Raw genomic sequence first — 24783 nt, 5'->3', positions numbered from 1 at the left:
ACTACCCTCAACAAACAAAATTTGCCTCCTCCATCACGGCAACATCAGTCATATTTTTAATTTGAAGAGGTAATTTGGTGCCCCCAAGTAGAAGGCACGAGTAGGGTCTACTTTCAGATCCAGACAGCCTAAATATGAATGTGAGAAATAACCTACATATAGATACAGATTCTGGGAATTCTGTCTGTAACCTATTATATACAGATACTACCATTATGATTCATTAATTTTATTTACGCCCATCAATTACTAAAACGTTTTCTGTGCCACGCCTTTGCTGCTGTTTTTTTGGAATAAGCAGCTTCTGGTTAAAATCCAAGTTTGCATGAGCTGCATATTACGAAACTCGTCAATTGCACCTACCACAGTAAATGTTGTATTGACCTATTTATTACTTTTGTAGTTTTCAGTAAGTAGGCTTTCTCTGGCCACTTCACCTCCAGGTATAATATGTCTCTGACCCATCAGAGTATCTCTGAGTAACCCACCTTCAGAGATGATGTGTCTCTTACCCATTGGTATGTCCCTGTGCAATGTACTTTCTAGGGATGATGTAGGTCCCACTTATCCAACATGTCTCTGGGCACTACACCTCCAGAGATGTAGTGTATCTCACCCAGCTGGATGTAGCCGGGTATCTCATTGCCATTGATGATTGACCGCCACTGAATAAATGCATCGCAAGTCACCTCAACTTTGAATTCAGATGTGACTACAAATTATCAAGTGTGCCTGAGCTTTGGTTGCAGTGACTTCCAACACTTAGAGTTCTTGGCCTCCAGGTTCTAGTTGATTCCATGATGTCTCAGGGATACTTCATTTCCAGGAATCTTGAGACTCTCAGCAATCAAGGTGTTTCTGTTTACTTTTCTTCCAGTGATAATGAGACTTGAACTCATTAAAATGGCTCAGGTGTCCAGCAATGATTTCACAACAACCAGTCTCTGTGTAATTAACCTGCCTGGCTGTTGTGGCACCCATGCATTTCTGCATTTCCTTTCTCTTTGCCTCCCAGATTATCATGGCTCTCGTCCTTCTTGGAGTTGCCTAGGGCCTGAGATTGGTGGGGTTTGGAAAGCATGTGTGCATAAGTGACCCTGTGCCTGTGCTCCTTCCTTTATCTCATAGGCCAGGTGTGTCTTACTAAGAGAGTACATTGAGTTCTCAGCTATTTATTTACAAGGTAAGGGGGGCATAGAAAGATGATATCTTGCCTCTTACAGACTAGATGGACTAGCTATGGATTGGCTTTAGCTTGCCGACTATAAAACATTGGTGAGCCCAAATAAAAAACGGAATCAGCATTAGGCTCTATCCTTATTTTCACTGTGGTCCTGCTGCAGAAGGTCTTTCACAGGCTTTGTGTCTTAGCTAAAATGTACTGGAGGTATACTAAGGCCATACCACCATTGTAGTAGATTCTGACCTTGTCAGCTGATTTTGGTAACAATGCAGACCACAGATCCCAAGCAATAACATAGATGCACAAAGTATAGCATCACAAATTATATTTCATCCTTTAACTCAGTCAAACATGTATCGAATATTCAAAAAAATATCAACTAGGGTTACATTATGATAAAATAAATTTTCTAGTAATAAGAGATCCTAAAAATGTAGCTCAAAAACTGCAGTTACTGCAGGAGTGAAGCATGGCCATTGATAACAATGATTGGACCAAGGACAAAAAAGCAGCACCTCCTTGGTAGAAGGTTCCTGAAGCTGCCAAAAGCCCGTGGCCTTATTTGAAGCTGGAACTGAACTGTTGACGCTAATCTGAGCACGAGGTTAAGCAGGCCTGAGACCATGTGTCGGTCCTCCATGTGCTATTAGGTTAGGGAACACAGAAAGAAAATCCATCAGATCCTTAAAATAGATAGACCTAGGGGTAACTATAGGCTTGCTGCTCATCTCTGTCTTTTCATTTTTTCATTGAATTAATTCAATTGCATGACTTTACGCCTTTTTTGGGATAAATGGTGTACCTTTGTTCATTATCTATCTCTGATGTGCACAACACATTCAATCCATCACACAAATAATTCTTAACAAGTCGTAATTTTTTAAAGAAATCAGTATTTCAGTTATTCTGCTGTTATCCTTCTACAAGGAATACAATCATGTCAGTCTCTTGATTCATGCCTTCCATGAAATTGAGAATTTAGTCTCAAAATCCATTTGTTTTCCCAATTGAGTAGTGATTTTCTATTGTTGTGTGGAATTTTATTTGTATTTTGGCTATACCCCGAATTTCATTCCTGAGGGGTCAGCATTCTAACATCTAAGAAAGTGTTCTGCAGTACTGTACTTTATAAATCACATTTTAAAGAGTAGCCTGCCCTACTTTTTCTGGCATAAAGATTTTCCAACTAACTTGTGGTTCATATTGATTCTATATGTCTTGCACCTCTAACAAGTCACACATATTCAAAAGCAAAACAGCAATATGCTTCACCAGCTAACACTTCTTCATCTTCTTCGCAGCAAATCTATCAGATGGAATTCTAAGTACCTCTGTCCCCTGGACATGACTGAACACAGTCCCCAACCCATGAGCACTGATAACACCAGCAAAATGGCCTTACTTCAGTGGTGTTTACCAAAGCGCTGGATCCATTCTAGGTTTGACTTTCAGAATTTACACATAAGATTATGTAGATATAATGAATCTACATGGCATTCAATTAAATGGACAGTGGTAATCACAAAGATTTGGCATGGATTAACCCATTTTAACCTACCAACGTTTAAAGTACATTGAGTTAGCATGTAAACTGTGTCAGATTTGATATTCTCTATGGTCTCCTGACATAAATCATCCCACATTAATTAAAAGGCTTCTAATGCCTAGTCTCTCAAATTATTTGGCACACTTTTGTAACAATTCAGTTGAATAGAGTTTGTTCTAGGAAAAAGTTTGATCCACTTTCACCTAGGCCCATGAATCACGTTAATTCGTCGTTGTCCCCTGGAGATGATATATTTAGCATGCCTTTAATTTGGTCTTTTGACATATCAATTTCCAGGGAATTGTGTCCTAGATATGTCAGACTTTGAAGTCACTTCCCATTTTCTGTTTGCATTGTTAAATGCAGAAGCAAATCTGAATGCCATGGGTATAAACATATATGCCTTCTCTGATGGTACAAACAATGTCAGTTGCCTCAACTCTGAGTTAAATTTAGTTTAGGGCTATACAGGTTACACGTCAACTGTAGGCAATCGCCTTTCTTACGAGAGTCGACAGCAGTTGTGTTATAATAGGGTTATATTACGGGGTTGAGAGCGAACCAGATATTATCATTTATTTCACAGAGCCCCCTATTCACACTCAGTGTGATGATAACTAAGTTTGCATTATGCAACAGTACTCCTCAGTGACAGAACCTAGGGAGCATCAGTCCATCAACAAACGCCCATTGAGATTCTCAGTCTCACTCAGAGCAGATACACCCACATCAAAATTGATATCTGAGAGTATTACATACTGTTCCTTAATAACCAATAATTACTTTTTCACTTAAATGGTCCTCTTCAACAGCTGACCTCTCCCTTGAATAGCTTCTAACTTGACAGCAGCACCTTTATATGCTCCTGTAGCTCTATATTTCACATTTCATTTCATCATCGTAGCCCCCTTTCATACACTGTCCAAGAAACCCGCCGTAAGGTCTGCTCTGATTCGATGAGCACACTCATCATCACTATGCAACAGGTGCAGGTTTCATCGCCCTCTGCACTAGAGCTCCATGGGCCAAATCCTCAAAGTTGTTGTTCTACCTTTGTAATCCTCAATTATTCCTGATTTTCAGGAATAGGCTAATATATGTCTACTTTACTCTTCTGGACTAAGTCATAATTACTACAAGAACAAGTCAGAGTGAAATGCTTGTGAATCAGCCTCTTACCTTCAACATCACCTTCATAATCTTTTACACAGAGGCAAAGTGACCCTTCCATGAAATGCACTCTTTCTTAGAGAATACTCCTGGGAACAAATTATGGGTCATAAATTCATACCACATATAAAGTCACTTCTGGTGCACCTGCCCGTGGCAGCCTGACCTTAGGCGGCTCATACTTTTCAAACTTGAGGCTCCAGCTCCTTCTTTCATCTTCTCACTTCAACCTTTGGAACTTGTTGACTCCTTCTGACAACTATTTGGTAGAGTCATTCTTCAGACACTCCAGAGTTTGGTCTTCATGGGAAGCAAACTTGATTGCATGAAGACATCCCCAAGGGTTTCTAACCAAATCTCCAGAGCCTTAATCACACTTGTCATCACAAATACACCTAGAGAAGTAATTTAAATGATTCCTTTTGTTTAGTGACTTACATGAAAAACAACTCCAGATAAATCAGTTCAACATTACATTTCTCTAATCATTTTCCATGAACTTCACTAACCAGGCAGGATCAGTTAATTAAGTTAAATGGCTCATCTCTGGTGTTTTGTGACGATAGGTCACACGTATACTCCTAGAAAGTAACACAGTTGTCTTATCATATATTAGTACTACTCAGTAGCATCATCATTTGATCTTTCATTGGTGCCTCTGACATAGGTTCAGCTCAAATATTTTGAATCTACATGATGCTGCGAACCCACACTGCCTGATCCACTTGAAATTTTGAATAAGTATTTATTGTCCTAAAACACAGCTTGGCTTTGTGGCTTAAATTATTTTTTGAAAGAGCAACACACCTTCTTGCTTTTGATGGTTATGGTTATGGGTAGACTACAGGGGAAAGTGACATGTTTTTTTCAAACTAGAATATTATTAATCTTCCTTCCTCCGATTCACAACACAGTTATGCACATAATTCCTCTCCTCTTGACTGCCCACTAAATGTAAAGCAATTAAAAACAAATGTTAAAAAACCTATACTCACTATAACAGATGAAAATAAACCAAAGAAAGATATATAATGCCACATAATTTTTGCAAATTGATTAGATGATATTTATGCAGAATGTTTGTAGTAATAGGTTGTTTTTGTGCTTTCATGGTCATGCGGTTGAAATCAACTAATTGATTGATTGAAAGAGAAGCACAACATAGAATAGATCCCAAGTGTCTTCCTCTAGCTTCTTCCTGCATTAGCTGTTCTACATTTCCACTTCCTGTCCTGTCTTTTATCTCCTTCTCTCTAAAGCAATGTTGTGGGACCATGGCTCACTCACACATTTATGATTATTGATGCCGAGAACCACACATATGGAACCAGTTCCATGCGGTCATGCGCAGTGGTAAGGCAAAACTCACAAACGGCCCGATGGTGACAATCTTTCACTACCCATCTGGGGGTTTATCCCCATTATAACTACTTCAGCGGGCCCATGGCCCGCTGGCAGTGCCACTTCAAAGCAGAGTTATATACCAATGGTTAAGAGTATAGCATGCAACAGCAACCTAGAGCTATAATATACCAACAAAGCATTTACATTATAAACACCCCATACTAAATATTTTCGATAACCATTCAATATTAAAATACCAATGCACCTTCAGAGTGTGACGTTTGTGTGTATGTTTGTATGTATGTGTGTATGTGGTATTTATATATAGTAAACCCAGCCAGAAAGCTGTCAGGCAGACATACAGTCAACGACTGATTAAAAGGGTAGCTGGGTTCTTAAGGCAGAGCTGGACTGTTACTGTTTCGCGATTTAGTTGCTTCTGGAGGTATTTGTCAGACTTTGAAATCACTTATCCATTTTCATCAGGACTGCCCAAACCATATTCCAATTTAAGAAAAAGCTAAAGACATACCTATAGAATCACTATTCTATAGGTATGTCTTTAGCTTTTTCTTAAATTGGAATATGGTTTGGGCAGTCCTGATGAAAATGGATAAGTGATTTCAAATCCTGGGTGCATCCCTAAATAAGGTTAATTGCATTGTTTTTTCACTGCTTCTTCTCCAGTCTGAAGGTGTTCTGGCTGCAGGTGTGATGAGAACCACCAGAGATTATGAGCTTGTCAGCCAGATAGGAGTGATAGCTTTCTTAGTTTTTAATACATGTGGGCTGGTAAGGGGAGCAGTGAAGTTCCATCTGGGTGGGGTGGGGGGAGCTGATATATTTCTTCAGGCCCTTGAAGAGGCGTGCTGCATGATGTAGGATGCCTTTAAGGTAAGAATTGAAGTGCCCCCGGATTGAATTTGTGCACAATTACCATTCCAAAGAAGCAAAGGAGGGACATGAGACAATATTTAGCAAGACCAACAGACCCACTGTTTTTTTATGAGACAATCAAATTGTTTTGACTGGATGAATGATAAGTGCTTGTATAGCGCATGGCTCCTCAAGAGTGTCCCCGTGCTTTTAAGCAACTGAAGATGGAGAAAAGCAGAGAACCAACAGCATCATGTCATCATTATAGTGTGAATAAGAGTGTTTTCAGCTACTTCCTACATTTAGCTTCATCTTTAAAAGCCCTGTAGGGTCAGTTTTGAGTTTTAAGTAATATTTTTTTTAACATAAAGTCTTTTTTATAGTTTTCAAGCAAAAGTGCTGCTTTAGGAGGCCTTTGGTAAGGTGGATTTTCTCAAAAACATACTGGTTTTGAATATTGGCCTGCATCACAGATAGTCTCTTCAGTCTGATTGGGATGGAAGCTGGTATTTCCCACCAAATCGGATCTATATGTCCTGTGGTAGTACGCCATGCAATGTTTCTGCATGCTGTAATACCGCATGTGATACCGGGTACAAATCTATCTGGTCAAACCTAGTAAAAAATAGAGATGTAATCTGAGATCTTGAGGAGATAAATATGCCCAGCGTTGCATTAACGAAACGGCCAGCATTGATATATGCCGATGGTTGTGTCCTACTTTCGAGAACTGGTGTGGATCTACAAAGGCTATTGGATGTGTCCTATTTATGAGTAATCTAGGTCTTGTGACAAACATAGTCAAGTCACACACCATGGTTTGGGGGTGATCCTTCTCTAATTTGAGACCGTGTTTTATTAACAACATTTTATCAGTTCCAACTTTCACATATTTGGGGGTTCCCTTTGATTTCAAAGGCACGTGGATGCAACCAATGAAGGTTAGGAAATCCCAGTTTGATCAAACAACCAAGACACTTTTTAGGTTTGCTGAAAAGTTAGGCTCCAAACCCCTGGATGTGATGGCTGACATCTATAAAGCACGCTGTCGCTCTGTTATGACATGTGGTGCTGGTATTTGAGGTTATTGTGACACGTCATCCTTACAGGTTAGTGAGAATGTTTATTTAGATGACTCCTGTCCATACCTAATAGGTTGCCTACTTTAATCAATCAATGAATCCGTACTGGTAGAGCACGGCTTATCACCTCTGAGAGTATCCAAGTGCAGGGTTGCTGGGCTAGTCGAAAAGCCAGGTCTTGAGTCTCTTTCTGAAGTAAGTCAGCGAGGGTGATGACCAGAGGTGAGAGAGAGTGCATTCCAGGACTTGGTGGCGAGGTGGGAAAAGGAGTGTCCTCTTCTGTGGCTACAGCAGATGTCTGTGCCCAGGCGAGGAAGGCGGAGAAAAGGTTTCTGGATGGTTGTTGAAAGAGCAGGTGATGGTACATGTACACTGGTCCTAGGTCATTAAGGGATTTGTAGGCATGTGTCAGTAGTCTGAATTGGCACCTTTTCTTGATGGGTAGCCAGCGGAGGTTTCTCAGGTGATGGGTGATGAGGGTCAGTTTGGACAGGATGAGCATCAGTCTGGCTGCTGGGTTCTGTATCGTCTAGAGCCTTCTCAAGAGTTCGATGGTGGTACCTACATACAGTGTGTTGCCATAGTCCTGATGGCTTATGATTAGGGATTGCATGACTGTTTTCCTGGCACTTGTGGGTGGCCATTTGAAGATTCTTTAAAGCATGGGGAGAGTGTGGAATCAGGCTGAGGAGAATGTGTTGATCTGTTGTTTCATGGTGAGTTTGCTGATGAGGATGATGCTGACGTTGCTTGTGTGGTGTTTTGGTGTGGGGGTACCGCGAGCCACCAGGTGTCATTCCAGAGGGAGGTATGGTTGCCAATGATCAGCACTTCGGTCTTGTCCATGTTAAGCTTCAGACAGTTGTACTTCATCCACGCTGTGTTGTTCATCATACAGTTGTGGAAGTTGTTCTTTGTTGTAGTGGGGTCTGCTTAGAGTGAGTGGAAGAGCTTGGTGTCATTGGCGTAGGATATGATGTTGATGTTGTGGGTTCTGACAATGTCAGGTAGCGGTGTCATGTTTACGTTGATGAAGGTGGGACTGAGGGATGACCTTTGGTGGACACTGCAGATGGTGCTCTTGGGTTGCAAGGTAAAGTGGGCAGACAGATTCTCTACCTGCGTCCCATGAGGATTGATGATATCCAGCTGAGTGCATCCCCTTTGATTCTGATCTGGTGCAGTCTCTTGATCAGTGTGTGGTGGGAAACGTGTCGAAGGCTGCGGAGAGGTCGAGAGGAACAGGGTGGCCGACTCTCCTCTGTTGAATAGGGTGCCTAAGTCGTCTGTGGTGATGATCAGGGCAGTCTTGTTGCAGTGGCTCACTCAGAAAACTGATTGGTAGGGGTCTAGCAGGTTGTTTTCTCCAGCTGTTCGGTGAGCTGACTGTTGATTGCCTTCTTCAGGACTTTGGCAGGAAACAGAAGCAGCGAGATGGGTTGGTAGTTCTGGAGATCACTGTGTTCTGTGGAGGGTTTCTTGAGGAGAGGTCTGACCTCCGCTTGTTTCCATGCATTGGGAAAGGTGGCTGTGACGATGGATCCGTTGAGAATGGTGGTGAGTTGGTAGCTTATCTTGTCGCTTCCTAGGTTAAAGAGGCGGTTGGGGCATGGGTTGGTGGTTGCTTCTGAGTGGATGGAGTCCATTATGGCATTTGGCGTCCTGTGTGTTGAGCTGTTCCCATGCGTTGAGATGATCGTTGGAGGAGGCTTCCTTAGTAGTATAAAGGCTGAGGAGATCGGTGGGTTGGGGGTCAAAGTTCCTGTAGATGGTGGATATCTTGTTGTGGAAGTGGTTTGCTATAGCGTTGTAGAGTTCGTGTGAGGGTGAGATCGTGTTCTCAGTGCCTCCTGGGCAGGAGAACTCTCTCACGATGGTGAAGATTTCCTTGGTGTGGTTGGCACTAGCCTCAAAGCAGTCGGCAAGGGTGTTATTTTTTACGTCTTTGCATTGATGGTGGTATTTGTTGAGGGTTGATTTGAAGGTGGCTCGGTCTGTATCATCTCTGTTGGTGCGCCATCTTCTGTCTAGTTGTTTGCAGCTGCGTTTCATTGTTCTGAGTTCTGGAGTGTACGAGATGGCTTATTTGGTGGATCTGCGAGTTTTGGATGGTCTGATGGGGGTGACTCAGTAAGCAGCATTCGCGATCCAAGTGTTGAAGTTCTTGACTGTGTGTTTAAGGTTGGTTGTGGCGTCCGCAGGGTGGTATTGAGGGCATCCGTCCATTGGTTCTGTATGACTTTGCTCCAGCTGTGACCGGAGGTGTTGGGAGGGTTGAGGGTGGTGCGAGGTGGTCCTGTGATGGTGAAGTGCACATTGCAGTGATCAGTCTAGGTGAGTTCCATGGTATGGCTGTATTTGACTCAGTTGCTGGACGTGTAAAAAGGGTGTGTCCTGCTCTAAGTGTGAGGCGGAGTTCGTGTCTGTGGGGTCATCCAAGTGGAAGTTGATATCTCCAAGGAAGATGTAGTGCTTTGATTGGATGGCAAGTGGGGCGATGATTTCAGTGATGGTGTCACAGAGGTTAGTTCGTGGTCCTGGGGGTCTGTAGGCGAGAGTACCTTTGATGATTGTTTTGTCGTCAGTGTGGAGTTGGAAAATCAGGTGTCCCATGAACTGCGTGGTTTTGTCTTCGGTGGTGGTGCAGCGGATTGATTCTGTGTGGAAGATGGAGATGCCACCTATGTGTTTGTTGATGCGATCACGGTGTTTTATCTTGTATCCATTGGGTGTCGTGGTGACCATGTAGAGGGTAAGGAGGGGTTTAGTCATGTCTCTGTGTTGAAGGTCATGTCGCAGACTTCGATGGCATGTTTGCAGAGCGATCTGGCATTAATCCCGAGGCACTAGAATGGTTCCAAGATGGTGTCAGTCAGTGAGGTGGGAGCGGCGCGGGTTTTGGTGAGTGTGGTTTGTCATAGGTTGCAGGTAAACTGACATCTGTGGCAGGTACATGGTCCTGCTGTGTAGCTCAGAGATGTAAGGCAGCAGTTGCAGCGTCCTGGGTCCAGGGTTTCGAGATCTGCGGGGGAGTACCTGTGGGTGTCCGGAAGGACAGGGTTCCTGCATCTGGGCACGGTCCAAGCACAGACGGGCACTGCGGCCTCCATTAAGTAGGTCCTGGGAGGGGGGAGAAACGCTGGTTGCGGGAGGCTCTGGAGCAGCAAGCAGCGGGAAAAGGAGCGAGGTGGGGCAAAACGGTGCGTGGCCGAGTCAAAACAATCAGACAATTTAAAACACTCAGCGCAAATTAAACAGCACAACCACATCAGCACAAACTGGACAAAAGCTGGCAACAGTTCAAAACAACTTTACCAGCAGTGCATAGGTCAGTCCAAGAACACGGTGCCAACAATAGAGCTGGCAGTCAAAAGTTACCAGGCGGGGCGGCAGAGAGCATCAAGGGGGTTAAGGCAGCAGCGTCAGGGAGACCTGTGGTGCCTTGCCTTGAGGGGAGCGTGTCTTATCTCTGTCATGGAGTGTGTACTCATCCCTGTCATATGGAGTTGGGCTTGCTGTATGTGGAGGACAGTGCTACATTCGGCCCACTTATGCTGTGAAATTCCATTTGGTCCAAAGAAGAAACTCTTTTAATCAGGATGCAATCACTGATTGTTTAAGGGTTCGTCATGTTTCTAAGATCCCATGACACAGGAATATTAAAGAACAATTTTCCTGGCTAGGGAGGCCAGAGTGTTTTTATAATCTACAGGAGGTCACTTCCTTATTTAAAAGGCAACTAAAGACATAATTCCTTACCCTGTAGGGCTGGCGCAGAGAACCCCAAGAGTTAAAAAAGAAAAGAGTGGCTGCCTACTATTTGTTAGTAACCTCGGATGGTTTGGAGCTCTATCTTTATTCCCTACCTCACCAGTTTCAGAGATTTTATTTACTTAGATTCAGGTTTAACATAGCCTATTTTCTATATGATGTCCACTTATGTTAGTGGACACCCTGCACCAGTTCAAACAACCCTTAGGCAACCTTCGAAAGCTCTCTAAGTGGTAGCTGTAGAGAGCAGCCTTCAGGCTTAGTCCAGAAGGAGTGCAAAGCAGCTTTTTTTTTTACCAGAATGCAATCTTATAGTATAGATTAAGTGAAAAATAACCACACAGGGTATTTATAAAAATATGTATTTATTATATAACACTCTCCAACACATACAAATATTTCCTACCCGGAGATATGCACAATGCACACAATACTTAGCAAAGAATTACAGTAAATAGCACAGAATACACAGTGGACCCCAGGAGGAGACCAAACCATATAGTAGTCGAGAGGACGTAGAAGTGCTGGGGACCTAAGGAACCACCCAAGGTGAGTGACTAGGAACCCCACAGAGAGTGTGTGCAGTGTGGGAACATGACTGCGTGCCCCGTACAAGTCTACGTGTAAGTCACGGTTGGATTTATAAAGATTAAGGACCCTTCCCAGTGGACCCTGAAGAAAACCAGTGGAAGACAGAAGGTTGGAGGGTCACCCCACCCATTGATACCCTAGTACCCATGTTACCTACATAGGTATGAAGTGGTGTCGGAAACCACCGTCGAACCCATTGGAGGACTTCAAGAAAGTGCTGCTGCTGAAGAAGGAGAAAGTGCCCAGTTGAATTCGAAGGTGGATTCTAGTTGAGATGTACCTGAAAGCAGAGGGGACAGAGTCTATGTCACTCAGGAGTGAACACGAGAGTTGAAAGACGAATGCCCTCCGATGTCAGGTGTTTTTGGAGAGATGATGATGACCTTGACTCTGCAGCTGTGAGTAACAGGCGGCGCTGAGGTAGACCAGGAGCCATGCACAAGCTGTCCCACGTCAGATGTCGAGTACTGAAGGGTCGGTGTCAAGCAGGAGCACCAACAAGCATTGGCAACTGCAACCCATGCAGACGTCAAAGTAGGTGCAATGTCGGAACCAGCAAGGTCCTGGGGACTCACCACAAGCAGAGGAGTCAGGGCAGGCCCAGAGCAATCAAGGGAGTCCAAAAGAAACAAAGGTGCCCCTCAAATGGACCCACAGGCCGGGGGCACTGGAGTCGCAAGAGGACCTCGAGCAGCTCACCATCAGATGCAAGCCACAGTGCAAACTACGCGATGTGGACAAAGAATTTGGTCACTGGAGGTGCTCGAGATTTGGGCTACTTGAAGCCTGATCGCGGTGGAAGGAAGCCAACATGCCTTTGCAACTGCAAGTTGACGCTGTGTACAGGGGTTCGGTTATTGCAGCCCCCACGAGGGAAACTGGCCTCAAACTTAGTAAGAGGGCAGGGCTGGCGTCGACAGCTGTGGAAAACCACCACCTGTGTTGCAGAACCTTTCAGAGTCCGGAGGATCTCAGGATCAGCAGACTGGTCGACCTAGTTGCGGTGCCTGGGAATGCAGGGAAGTAACTCCTTCACTTCAAGGGAGATTCCTTCAGATGTCTTTGATGCCCACAGGCCTTGGAAGGTTCCTGTATGGTCAACAGGCACAGACGATGCAGCAGACTGGAAGGGAGACGAAGGCAAGCCAAAACGAAGTCCAGCAAAATCCAGAGTGCCCAGATGATAGAAGAAGAAGTGGTGTCTCATCTAAATCTTGTCCCACGACAAATCTAGGGACCCACCCACAGGTAAGCCCTTTAATACCCTAAGGAAAGGGTTGGGACGATTCAGGGGAAGGTCTGAGCAGGTTTCTTGTGTCATTTGGAATCTCCTAAGGGCGCCATCCAGGCACTCAAATGAACATACACTGAGATGGTTTGACCGTAACTGTTCCAGAGCAGCAAGGGAATTGAGGGGAGTATTAGGTACCAAACTCAGAGATCCAGTCACAGTGAAAGCCTGTTAAGGCTGATAGAAGGTAGAACAAGGCCAAACTTAGGGACGAGGCATGGACTAAGCTGGCGGAGGCCAGTGCCCTAAAAAATAGCTAAATGTTTTGGAATATAGTAAATTGCTCATTTTTTTGTAGGTGATGCTGGACAGACCCTAGATGCACATATAACAGAGGTTGAATGGGTTGGACACTTCCAGGAAATGTTTTCTAGTCAAACTGAATTGAGGCCAGAGGAAGGCTGGGGGGGGGGGGGGGGGGGGGGGGGGGGGTTGGTAAGTTGCCCCTTATCATTAATGCCAAAGAGGTTAAAAAATGTAATGAGGGACTGTCCAGAAATAAGGCCCCTGGTCCTGATGGCATACTCCCTGCTCTCTTTTTATCTAATTGACTGTGGGTGCCTGTACTCACCTCTACGATTCACGCTCGCATCAGAAATGCTCCACCTACCTCTTGGGCGATCTTTACCATCATCCCAATTTTTAATAAAGGGAACAGGGATAGCATTTTTTGATATAGGCTGGACTGAACCATACAGGTGGTGGGTCGCATTTTACTGGAGAGGTTAACCACATGGGCGGATGAAAACAACATACTGGCAGACATCCAATATAGCTTCCGCCCTGGGAGGTCAACGGTGGACCAATGCCTTAACCTGTATATGAATTTAAACAAATACACTGTTGCAGTTCTGGCACGATTTACCTGGCCTTTATGGACTTGTTGTCAGCATTCGACCCAGTGAGGAGAAGTAAACTATGGGAGACACTTCGGTGCTTGGCAGTAGACATCAACATTGTCCTCTTCTTACAGGAGCTCCACAGGGATACTAAAGCGGTGGTTCGCTATACCAATGATGGCAAAGTAACCAGTCAGATCCCGATACAGAGAGGGGTACGACAGGGATGTATATTGGACCCTTTTTTATTCAATTTATGCATTAATAATCTAGAGAAGGATTTAATAGCCACACACGCAGATGTCCATCGGGTGGCCGGCGTGGCCTGCCTGTATTACTGTACGCTGACGATGAGGTTGTTCTGGCTCGGACTGCGAGGGGGTTGCGAACATTGCTAACCTCCTTTGTGTCCTTCATGGACGACAGGGACCTGCTAGTTAATAATTCCAAGTTATATGTAATGCAGATAGGTCGTGGGCAAACCAAATCCTTACATTTTAGGGTCGGACCATCCCTCTCCCCAGGACAAATGCTTTCTCCTACTTAGGAGTTATGCTGGATACCAAGTTAAACTGGTGCGCCGTGAAAAAAAGTAAGCAAGGGGGTTTCCTACGGGCTAATGCAGCTAATTTTAATTTTGCTACCCGTGTGGGTAAAAAACCCATAGGTGGCCTATTACAGATGTATAGATCTAGGTGTGTATCTCAGGTTATGTATGGTAGTGATATCTGGGGTTACATTGCCCATGAGGAGCTCCAAACATTGTAAAATAGGTTTCTGAGACGACTGGTATGTGTTCCACAGGGTACCGCTACTTATATTGTTCATAACAAATTGGGTGTGCCCTATCTGAAAGATCTGCTTTCTTTCCGCCCCTTATTTTACTGGCTTTAAGTCTGGTTAAGTGAAGGGAGTGCCCTCAATAAAGTGATATTAAGGGACTGTTTAGGTCTAGATGGTGCCCACCACATACCCTGGTTCAATTAGATACGGGATGGATTCAGGAAATTAGGTAGGCCCGATCTTTTCCGCTCCCCTGATACTATCAGTAGGAAAGATCTGTCCTGGGTAAAGGAGCCCTTCTTCAGATTGAGGGTGACGGAAAGGGAAGAATGTGAGCTAAGGAAGTCTAGTGTGCGAAGACACACACTTTTGAAAACAGTCCCTTTAACGGAACCTTACCGCCTAGGGCTCCCCAGCTCCCATGACCGTTTTTTATTAACCAGATTCCGCCTTGATTGATTCCATTTTCTCCTTGCTCACCCTAGAGGGAGCAATGAATGGTGAGATCTTGCTGCCCTGTGGCTGCGACAATACGTCTCCACAGAACATGCTGCATTTTTTATGTTTTGTAGTAATTATGAGATGCCTAGGAAGTCCTTTTTAATTCCTTTTTTAAAACAAGCCAATTTTAACCAGGTGCGTCTCGCTTTTAGCTTTTTATTAATGCTCTCAGGGAGCACTGTATGGCATGTTCTTAGTTTCCTAAAGGCGGCGGTAAGGCTTAGAGCAACATGTGACTAATCAACAGGGGCCGGGGATAACGGGATATGGAGTCACCGCGTACACTTTTTAATCTATTTTATTGAAAATTTTATGTGGATGGTGTGGTATTTATGAACTTTCTCATTTTTATGAGTATTGGTGATGAACTATTTCTTTTATGGTTTTTATCACAAAAGCTGAATAAAGTTTTATTGATTGATTACTCACGGAAACAAATTAAAGACATTTGTACGGCAACTGATTGCTGAGTAAGTAATAGAACCCTTTGGAGTAGAAGGGATATCATTCAATTTACTGGAATATGCATTGATTTACAGATTGCTCACACTGCGGAATTAGCGTTGTCGCGTTATGGCTGGCTAGGATTTGTTTAACCTTTATGGAGCATTTCAACATTTGCACAAGCAGGCAGTGAGGCCACACGGTGGTAGTTGTTGTCCTTTGGTGGTTTCGTCACATGTGTTATAGTGATACTGTTGGCAATTAGGGTGGATATGGTAACAATAGTGCAGACAGTTCTCTCCTGTAACATCTGGTAGTAGCAGATTAGAACACGAGGGTGAGAACACTTTTAGCAACAGCATGTACAAACACAGCAAATTGACAGGTCATGGGCAGGCCTTTTCTCTTTCTACGCTTTTTTTTCTGTTTCATCATCATTGAATACATTTGTTATTTGTTATTTTTAGAGTTTCCATGACTAAGGGATTTCCCGAAATGCATTGGGAGAGCGGCATTGGACATAAAACAATGAGTGTAGCACTGTTTTGCGATGAGATGTGACTATTGTAATATGAACATTGTATTATAACATCATAATGTTGATGTTTGGTTGGTGCAATATGAGCCATAAGTAATGGCAATTATACTTTATGTTTACTAGGAAAGAGAAATAAATGCTTGAAACAACGCTTTGAAACTTGATAAATGTTGATAATATCATTATATGAACCTTAGGGTCTTGGGTTGATCAGGAGGCACCAGAATGGTTCCAGGGTGGTGTCGGTTGGCAGGGTGGGAGTGGTGCTGGTTTTTGTGAAGGTGAGTGGTCCTAGGTTGCAGGTAAACTGACATCTGTGGCAGGTGAACGGTCCTGTTGTGTAGCTCAGAGATGTGAGGTAGCAGTTGCGGTTTCCGGGGTCCAGGGCTTGGAGATCTGCGGTGGAGGACCTGTGGGTGTCCGGAGGAACAGGGTTTCTGGTGCTGTCCAGGTGCAGACGGGTACTGCGGCCTCCATTAAGTAGGTCCTGGGAAGGGAGAGGAGCGCTGGGTCGCGGGAGTTGCGGCAAATTGGCGGTAAAAGGAGCGATACAGGAACAACACAATGAAATGGAGTTTGGCCGAGTCAAAACAATCAGACAATTTAAAACAATCAGCACAAATTAAACAGCAGAAACTGGAAAAAAGCTGTCAACAGTCCAGAACAACTTTACCAGCAGTGCACGGGTCAGTCCAAGAACAGTGCGCCAACAATAGGGCTGGCAGTAAAAAGGGCGACAGAGGGCATCATGGGGTCAAAGAAGCAGCATCAGGGAGATCTGTGGTCCCTAGCAACGTGTCTGGAGCTGCTCCATGGAGCTGCTCTGCGGGCACCATTAATTAGGTCCTGGGAGATGTGCCTGGTGGTGGAAGGCGCTGGAGCAGCAAGCAGCGTGAGAAGGAGAGAGGCAGGGACAAAACAGGGAAATGGCACACGCTGAGTCAAAACAATCAGACAATTTGAAAAAATCAGCGCAAATTAAACAGCACAACCACATCAGCACAAACTGGACAAAAGCTGGCAACAGTTCAGAACTACTTTACCAGCAGTGCACAGCTCAGTCCAAGAACACGGTGCCAACAATAGAGCTGGCAGTCATATGGTCTGGTACTACCTAATACCCACTCCTCCCTTGTCCAGACCTACACAATATCAAGAATAAGAGTTTAGTTGGAAAAGGGGGTCGTAGATAACCCCCGGCCGTATTTATTAACAAATTTAATCAAACAATGAATATTAGCAATTTTTACAAAATTTTACGCAGAGACTCATATAATTGACATTTGATTACATTTGATATGTACAGATATCAGATGGCTATCCTTAACATAACTCTAATACAAGTTATTCCTATCCGAATCTAAGCATAACATCATTCATAATCATAATGGCAATCATTTTCTGCATATCCATGTTTGAGCCTACGGCAAGGTCAATAACTGGTGTCAGATCCTTATCAATTAAACCCCGCCCTCCCGCAGAGGGCCCGTTCACCGTGAGGGTACTTTCCCCCAGTTACCCCCGTACACTCTGCATACTATCTCCATCAGGGGCCCTTGCAGTTCTGCGCCCTTTACTGGCGCCATTGTGCACATGCGGGGTGGCCAACCAGCCTAGGAAAAGCGTAACTCCCCCCTCCCCCGCACTCATACAGCCACAAAGGCTGTAACTGCCCCTGGAGTTCTAGGAGGAACAACTTGTCCCTCCCCCTTGGGTGACCCCATTCAATAATGGCGCCGCCCCCTAAGGACCCTAAATTTACTGCTCACCAATCATGACCTTACCGCCACAGGCCAGCATAGTTGCCCGACTATCTGCCCCCCCTATCATCATGCTAACTAGGAGGTCATGCCCTGCTTTTCAAGCCCACTAACCACGCTAGCAGATTCTTCGAGAGGATTGCATTCCCCACCGTTGATAAATGGACACTGTCTTTTAAGAAGCACGGGTCCCCCCGATACACCCGTGGGCGATCGTCTGCAATTGAGGAGACCTAAACAACCTCTCTATCTTGTTATGGATACGTCTTACCGAGTGGTTCAGTGCCCTTACAGACTCCCCCCCCCCCCCTCCATTGACATCTAGGTACCATTTGCGACCATGCTATGGTGCATCCCTGGCATGCTTTTGCTAACCAACCCACTTCTGTGATTATGGATTCCACAAGCCCTCTTCTACCCAGATTCACCAGATCATTCCCTCCTAGGTGTAAGATAATGATATCCGGACGGGACCCCTTTTACTCAGCAAATTCCCTATAAAACCCCTGCACTGACTCAAACAAAGCCCCCCTCTCCCATGGAATGACACTTTTAAACCAGCCTGCTCCGCCCTGTGTATGTAGTTCCCTGAACAGAAAAATGCATTCAAACGTTTCACATAGGAATGGCCTATAATCCAAACCACCTGTGCTCCTGACGCTGGCAGAGGTGCATGTCCTTCCTTCGTTCGTTGTGGATGATCCAACGCCAGTTTCCCCCCTGCGTGACAGGTTCGAGAAACTGTAGAGATTAAGCAGAAAGACACGCATCAGTACAGTGCACACAGCCCACTTACAACATGTGCAGCCGCACATAGCGTTTGTAACAATTGGAGGACCACCTCCCAATTCTCTTGACATTGCTGCTGTGTAACCCCCTTGCTGTTGCCTCGGTTGCAGCCCCTATTCTAAACGAATGGGTTCCAAACCGAGCCGGATCTAAACCTGTCTGCTTAATTGCCATATCCATGACCGTCTTAAACTAAAACCGGGTGAGGGGTGTACCGTCTGCATGGATTAATAACGTCCCACACCTTATAGAAGATCTATGCCCCAAAAATGCTTCCAATTGTGCTACAGGGCAGCATGGATTGCCATGTGCTCTATGCAAAACGAACCCCTCACCACGGGCCTCTTGGTCAGTTTTGGACATTTTAATGGATATTAGTAGGGCGTCGCCATGTATTTTTACATGGTCCAGCTGCAAACCCCCCTGTGCATCCTGCTTATTCTGGGCGACCAATTACCCAACGCGAAATGCGCCATAAAAGGCTAGTGAAAAGGCCGTCCTGAATAATAAAGCTTCCCCTTTTGTCGTGCAGACAGCGTCAAGCGTCCCCAGTAGGGCAGTTAGTAGTTCCACTCGTATTGGACGCCTTGAATCGGGTGTTGTTCCCTGGATGCACTGCCAACCCTTCAAAGCCTTCCTGACTGTAAAGCTATCAGTGAGATCCCCCTTGTCCCTGGCTCTGGCGAAGAAAGATATCGCTGCCACGTGGCGCCTGCCTGCCGCCACTGAGCGTCCCTCCTCATGTAAAACACCTAAGTAACGTAGCAATGCCCATGGTGCGTGCCATTCTTCCGCCCAATCCTTTCCCAAGAAAGTGCAATATGCCCAAAACGCCCCCTCATAGGCTTTCTTGGTCCTGGGAGCTAGGCTAGCTGCCACGAGGTTCGGTAGTTGGGGGCACCAATCAGCCAAAGTACTTCTGGGAAGGGTGTTGGGTTCGCTTCTGCTTCAACACACCTGGGACATGTTTAGCCTTAAACAGTATGTTCTCCTTCAAACACAACAGGGAAATCTCTTTTAACAGGCGGAGGATCATTTTACATCTCGCAGCCTGCTGATTGATGCATTCCACCACAGTCATGTTGTCAGACCAAAATACCACTGATTGGTTACACTGCCTGTCTGGCCATACCGTTAAGGCCACCCAGATAGGAAACAATTCTAAGAAGCCAATGTTAGCCGTTAATCCATTCTGCACCCATGCATCTGGCCACCTGTGTGCCACCCACTCATTGGCAAGTATGGCACCAAATCCCACACTAGCCGCAGCGTCAGTCCATAAACCTAACTCTGCAGAGGTAGTGGGCGGACCGGGCCAGACCACCCTACCGTTGAAGTCCTGTAGGAATGCCATCCAAATCCGCATGTCCTGCTTGACCTTAGTCGACATCCGGATGTGATGATGTTTTTCTTGAATCCCGGTCATGGCTTGGGCGATAGAGCGGGAGAATGGGCGTGCCATTGGAATCACTCTAAGGGCAAAGTTCAACTGTCCTACAGTTTGCTGCAACTGATGCAAGGTAACCTTATCCTTAGCCAAGCATTGCTGTAAAGTAGTCTTGAATTTCTTAATCTTATCTTCCGGCAAGCGGAAACACCCTTGGACTGAATCTAGCTCAATACCTAAGAATTCTATCTTTGTCGTTGGTCCAACTGTCTTTACCGGCGCCAGGGGAACCCCAAAAGCCCGCATGAGTGTGCAGAATTCCTGCAGTGCCCACGCACACTTCTGAGAGCCCGCCGACCCCAGGATAAGAAAGTCATCTAGATAGTGCATGACAGACTGGTGCCCAGTCACACGTCTAAAAACCCATTCCAAAAATGAACTGAACTTTTCAAAATAGGCGCAGGAGACCGAGCAACCCATGGGCATGCACATATCCATGTGGAATTTGTCTTGAAACTTGAAGCCTAGCAAGTGAAAGTCCTCTGGGTGAACCGGTAAAAGACGGAAGGCTGATTCAATATCAGACTTTGCCAGCAAAGCGCCAGGGCCCAGCTCCCTTAGCATTTCCACGGCCTGATCAAATGAAGCGTATTTCACACTGCAACTTTCCTCACTGATGGCATCGTTTATTGAGTTGCCTCTAGGTGCGGATAGGTTATGGATCAACCGGAACTCGCCCTCCACTTTTTTGGGAACAACACCCAGTGGTGAACAAACAAAATTATGCACCGGAATGCGATCAAACGGGCCCACTATTCTGCCCAGGCGTAACTCTTTAGCAATTTTATTTGCCGCCACGCCTGGGTTGGTCCTTACTGACAATTGATGTTTGCATTCAGGCATCCCGACATACCCCGGGGCAGGAATCCTAAACCCATATGTGAAACCTTCTAGCAGTGTCCTAGCAGTATCATGACAGGGGTATTTGTTTAGCCACGGGGTCATAGCTGTAATGTCAGTGGGGGAATATGTGACTTGGTGCACCCTGCCATCAATCCTGTTTTCTCTTGCCTTTATCCCTAGATTTTTTGAGACACTTGGATTCTGGGTGGGAAGGATTTGCGCAGATAGAGCAGGCATGTTTAAACTTACATGTGCCTGGCGCCCTAGTGCTATGTTCTTCCGTTAAAATCCCAACAAGTCCCCTTCCGCCCCCCTCCACCACCTGAGCCATGTGCAGTGCCTGTGTTCTGCGCAGGCTGAAAGGGCTGATAAGGCTGATAAGGCTGAAATGCTGGAGTTGCCTGTCCTCTGTTAACCTGCGTTGTGCTAAACTGAAAATTGGTCTGTGGTGCGCCAAACTGATCCAACCAAGAGACCGTGTAGACCTGGTTCCCGGATAGCGCAGGATCAGATGCCTTCGCCCTCCTGAAGTTTATGTCATACTGTTTCCAACCCCATCCCCCATATTTGTCGTGAGCCATCGTAATGCGGTTCTGGTAACATGCCATCTCTGCCTGTATGTTAGGGAAAAGTTCCGCCATTACTGCCATGAATACTGAAAAACCCCTGATCCAGTTGTTTAAGTTCTCCTCCACTCTGAATCTTAACAACTCGCTTGCCCATTCTCTGGGGAGCATCCAGTCTTTCTGTGTCTTAGCTTCCTCTCTCTCTCTTTCATATACTAGCAGAGAAAACATGCTAACATAGCACCCTGACCAAATGAGTTCCTTCAACTCACGTGACACATGCCTAGCCACGTTCTCCCTCCCGGTACGAGATTCTCCCACTCCCAGCATTGGCAGTGTCTCCTGCTTACCTGCTGTGGTCACTCCAGCAGGTTCTGTCAGCTTCTCTTTCGCCTGGCTGACCACTTCTTTGTTGACGTCCCCTGGTGAAACCCCATTGATGGGGCTAGGAAGAGAAGGAGGCGCCTGCCCTGTTCCTAGTGGCCCTACTGGTGTTACCACAAACTGGGCAACCAACTTCTTTGCTTCTGCCTCAGGGTCGCCCTGCATGCCCTTCCCCCCTACTGTTGGCGCCAAAATCCCTGCTTTCCCCAAACAAGGCAGAACCGCTGCTAAATGCACCACCAAATCTGTTGGAACCGGATTAATGCCTGTAGGACTATCTTTAGGGACCCCACTATCTGGCAACCCTGTGCCCTGTGGCGTGATGGCTACCGGAACTGCACCTGGGACGACCGGTAATGGCTCAGGCAATGGTTCTCCCAAAGGTACCACCCCCACTAGCATTGTCGGGCCGGTGCACTCAAAGCAACTCCCCCCAACGGGACCACTCCTGATGGTCCAGAGACCTCCCCCTCTTTGGGCTGAGACACCGGCGCCGTCGCCTTAGACTTAGTCCCCCCCTTCTTTGGCCTAACCTGCTTAGGAAGTGGGTCCAATTCACCTCTGGGCTTGGGGGGTACTATGGTGCGCCTGGGCCTTTCTAACGTCCCTTTCTGACCCTCAACCCTCTCCCTGAGATCTGCCAGGTTTTGCCCCAATCTATCTACCTTCTTCCATCTCTTGTCCATGCTAACCATCTTTCGCATCATTGTCTCAATCATGTACTCCATGCGAGAGCGCTTGTCGCCCCGCTTCATTTTTCCTGCCATTGCCACTTACGTTCCTGCCAAATGCTTTGACCCTTAGACTAACACTGCGTATACAATGCTAGCTTTGTCCTAACCTGCCTAAAGATACTAACGTAACAACGTTCTTCTGGATAAATACTTGTCAGCACTGTATCACTGCAATAAATAACACACCATTGTTTGAAGCGCAATCCCAAATATATGATGTCCTCATGCGCGCTGCACTCCCCGTAGAACCAATTTCAAACTTAAATGTCTAACAAACAGTATGCTTAATTGCGCAGCGCAAGTGTTTCAGACCCAATCAGGAAATAGCAGTTGCTTGCCCCAACCGTATGTTCTATTAAAATTGCATCCTAATAACATTCAGCAGTAAACACAACCCTGGGAGCATGAGCCTCTTCAAAAGCTTGGGTTTAAAATATACGACAGAACAGGAAAACTTGGCAATTGGCCAGTACTAGAGTCTCAGCTTTACATAAATGAAGCGTATATTTCCCTCTTAAATCAGCATTGAAACACCTCCCTTAATCCTTTCTTTTCACAGTCCAGCAAACGACCTCTATACCACAAGCAAGCAGGTGCCTACTGGTGCAATTAAAATGTTTCCCAACCTTACTGAACAGTGGCATTGAACAATCAAGGATTGAACACCCAATCATCAGGCCAGCGTGACTCGTTTTTCTTGCTATTACAGAGACACAGGAACAGTTCCAAACCCAACACTGTGACGCTGAGCGCATGCAGCTGGCAGCCACGCGACTGCAGGTGCAGTGAAATACACACGCTCCACCCGCCCGCTGCAGTCCGCTCCTACCGCTCTTCACGGGCAGACCTTGCAGTTATTCCGGCACTGGGACCGCAATACCCACACTTACCCGACCTTCACCTCGCCGCCACATAACGATGACGCTGCAGACCCAACGCGGCAGTCCAACAACGCTCTGCTTCAGATGCAGCCGACCCGGGCAAACCAGCGACGCTCTGCCCCAGATGTCGCTGACCCATGCAATCCAGCAACACGACGCTCCCGATGCTCCTCGCAGCCTTAAAGCCTCGCCGCCACGATCTGAATGTAGAACTTCACCACGCACGCTCTCCGCACCTGTAACACAAATTGAAAAATATTATATTACGACCTCCTAGTGAGGTCGCACTACAGGCTGAGGAGCTCGGAAGGCAAAGAGGAAGATTCCTGTGCTCCCCAGCCTTTTATCGGCAAATACTAGCCTCCCAGAGGGGGGGTGCTGGCAACTTGCGTTACCCGGAAGTGATTCCTTTCACTTTCGGGTCACGACCCGGCCTGCCAATGAGAGAGGAGGCGCGACTGTCGCGACACTGCTGTGCGCGACAGGCCCGCCTCCTTCGATCTTCGGGGGCTGGCAGGACCGCCATATTATCGGCGGGTCCGATGCCGGCCCCACCTTTTCTAAAAGTTACCAGGCGGGGCGGCAGAGAGCATCAAGGGGGTTAAGGCAGCAGCGTCAGGGAGACCTGTGGTGCCTTGCCATGAGGGGAGCGTGTCTTATCCCTGTCATGGAGTGTGTATTCATCCCTGTCATATGGAGTTGGGCTTGCCGTATGTGGAGGACAGTGCTACATTCGGCCCACTTATGCTGTGGAGTTCCATTTGGTCCAAAGAAGAAACTCTTTTCATCAGGATGCAATCACTGATTGTTTAGGGCTTCATCATGTTTCTAAGATCCCATGACTGGGGAATATTAAAGAACAATTTTCCTGGCTAGGGAGGCCAGAGTGTTTTTATAATCTACAGGAGGTCACTACCTTATCCAAAAGGCAACTAAAGACAGAATTCCTTACCCTGTGGGGCTGGCGCAGAGAACCCCAAGAGTTAAAAAAGAAAAGAGTGGCTGCCTACTATTTGTTAGTAACCTCAAATGGTTTGGAGCTCTATCTTTATTGCCTACCTCACCAGGTTCTGAGATTTTATACACTTAGGTTCAGGTTTAACATAGCCCATTGTGTCGTCTCTTATCCACATGATGCTTACTGTGGCTCAGACCTTGACTTATGCCCCGTGACTCCTGCACACCTCAATCTATGTTAAACATTTTCTTACTTTGCAAATTGAAAGTTGTACCAGGGAAACAGTTTTTAATCCCATTGCTTAGGCTTCTGAATATTAGAAGGTGTAGGCCAGCCTTACTCTATTTGCAGCTGCTGCAAACCGAGCATATTTGCTCAATGCTCCATACATTTATCTCGGCAGCTGTAAGACTGAGGAATGTGGTGGGAAGTCATTTTTTTAAATTAAGTGGTTTGTATTTG

The 24783-nt window shown here is 45.9% G+C and overlaps 2 protein-coding genes across 3 annotated transcripts in view; one reads left to right on the top strand and one right to left on the bottom strand.

Moving 5' to 3' along the window:
• The window catches only part of GRAP (GRB2 related adaptor protein), a 720202-nt gene that overhangs the window by 488270 nt on the left and 207149 nt on the right, over nucleotides 1-24783 (top strand). The gene's annotated exons all lie outside the window — the stretch shown is intronic.
• On the bottom strand, nucleotides 9527-20519 carry LOC146796413 (uncharacterized). Its single transcript, XM_085630067.1, has 2 exons — nucleotides 19838-20519; nucleotides 9527-9858 (listed from the first exon to the last, which is right to left on the bottom strand). The coding sequence occupies exons 1-2, from the start codon at nucleotides 20517-20519 to the stop codon at nucleotides 9527-9529; spliced, it is 1014 nt and encodes a 337-aa protein (XP_085486193.1).

This window comes from Triturus cristatus, chromosome 10, assembly GCF_964204655.1.
Source record: "Triturus cristatus chromosome 10, aTriCri1.1, whole genome shotgun sequence".
NCBI classification, from domain to species: domain Eukaryota; kingdom Metazoa; phylum Chordata; class Amphibia; order Caudata; family Salamandridae; genus Triturus; species Triturus cristatus.
The sequence above is the reverse complement of the archived record's forward strand: the minus strand, read 5'-3'. Positions and strand labels throughout refer to the sequence as shown.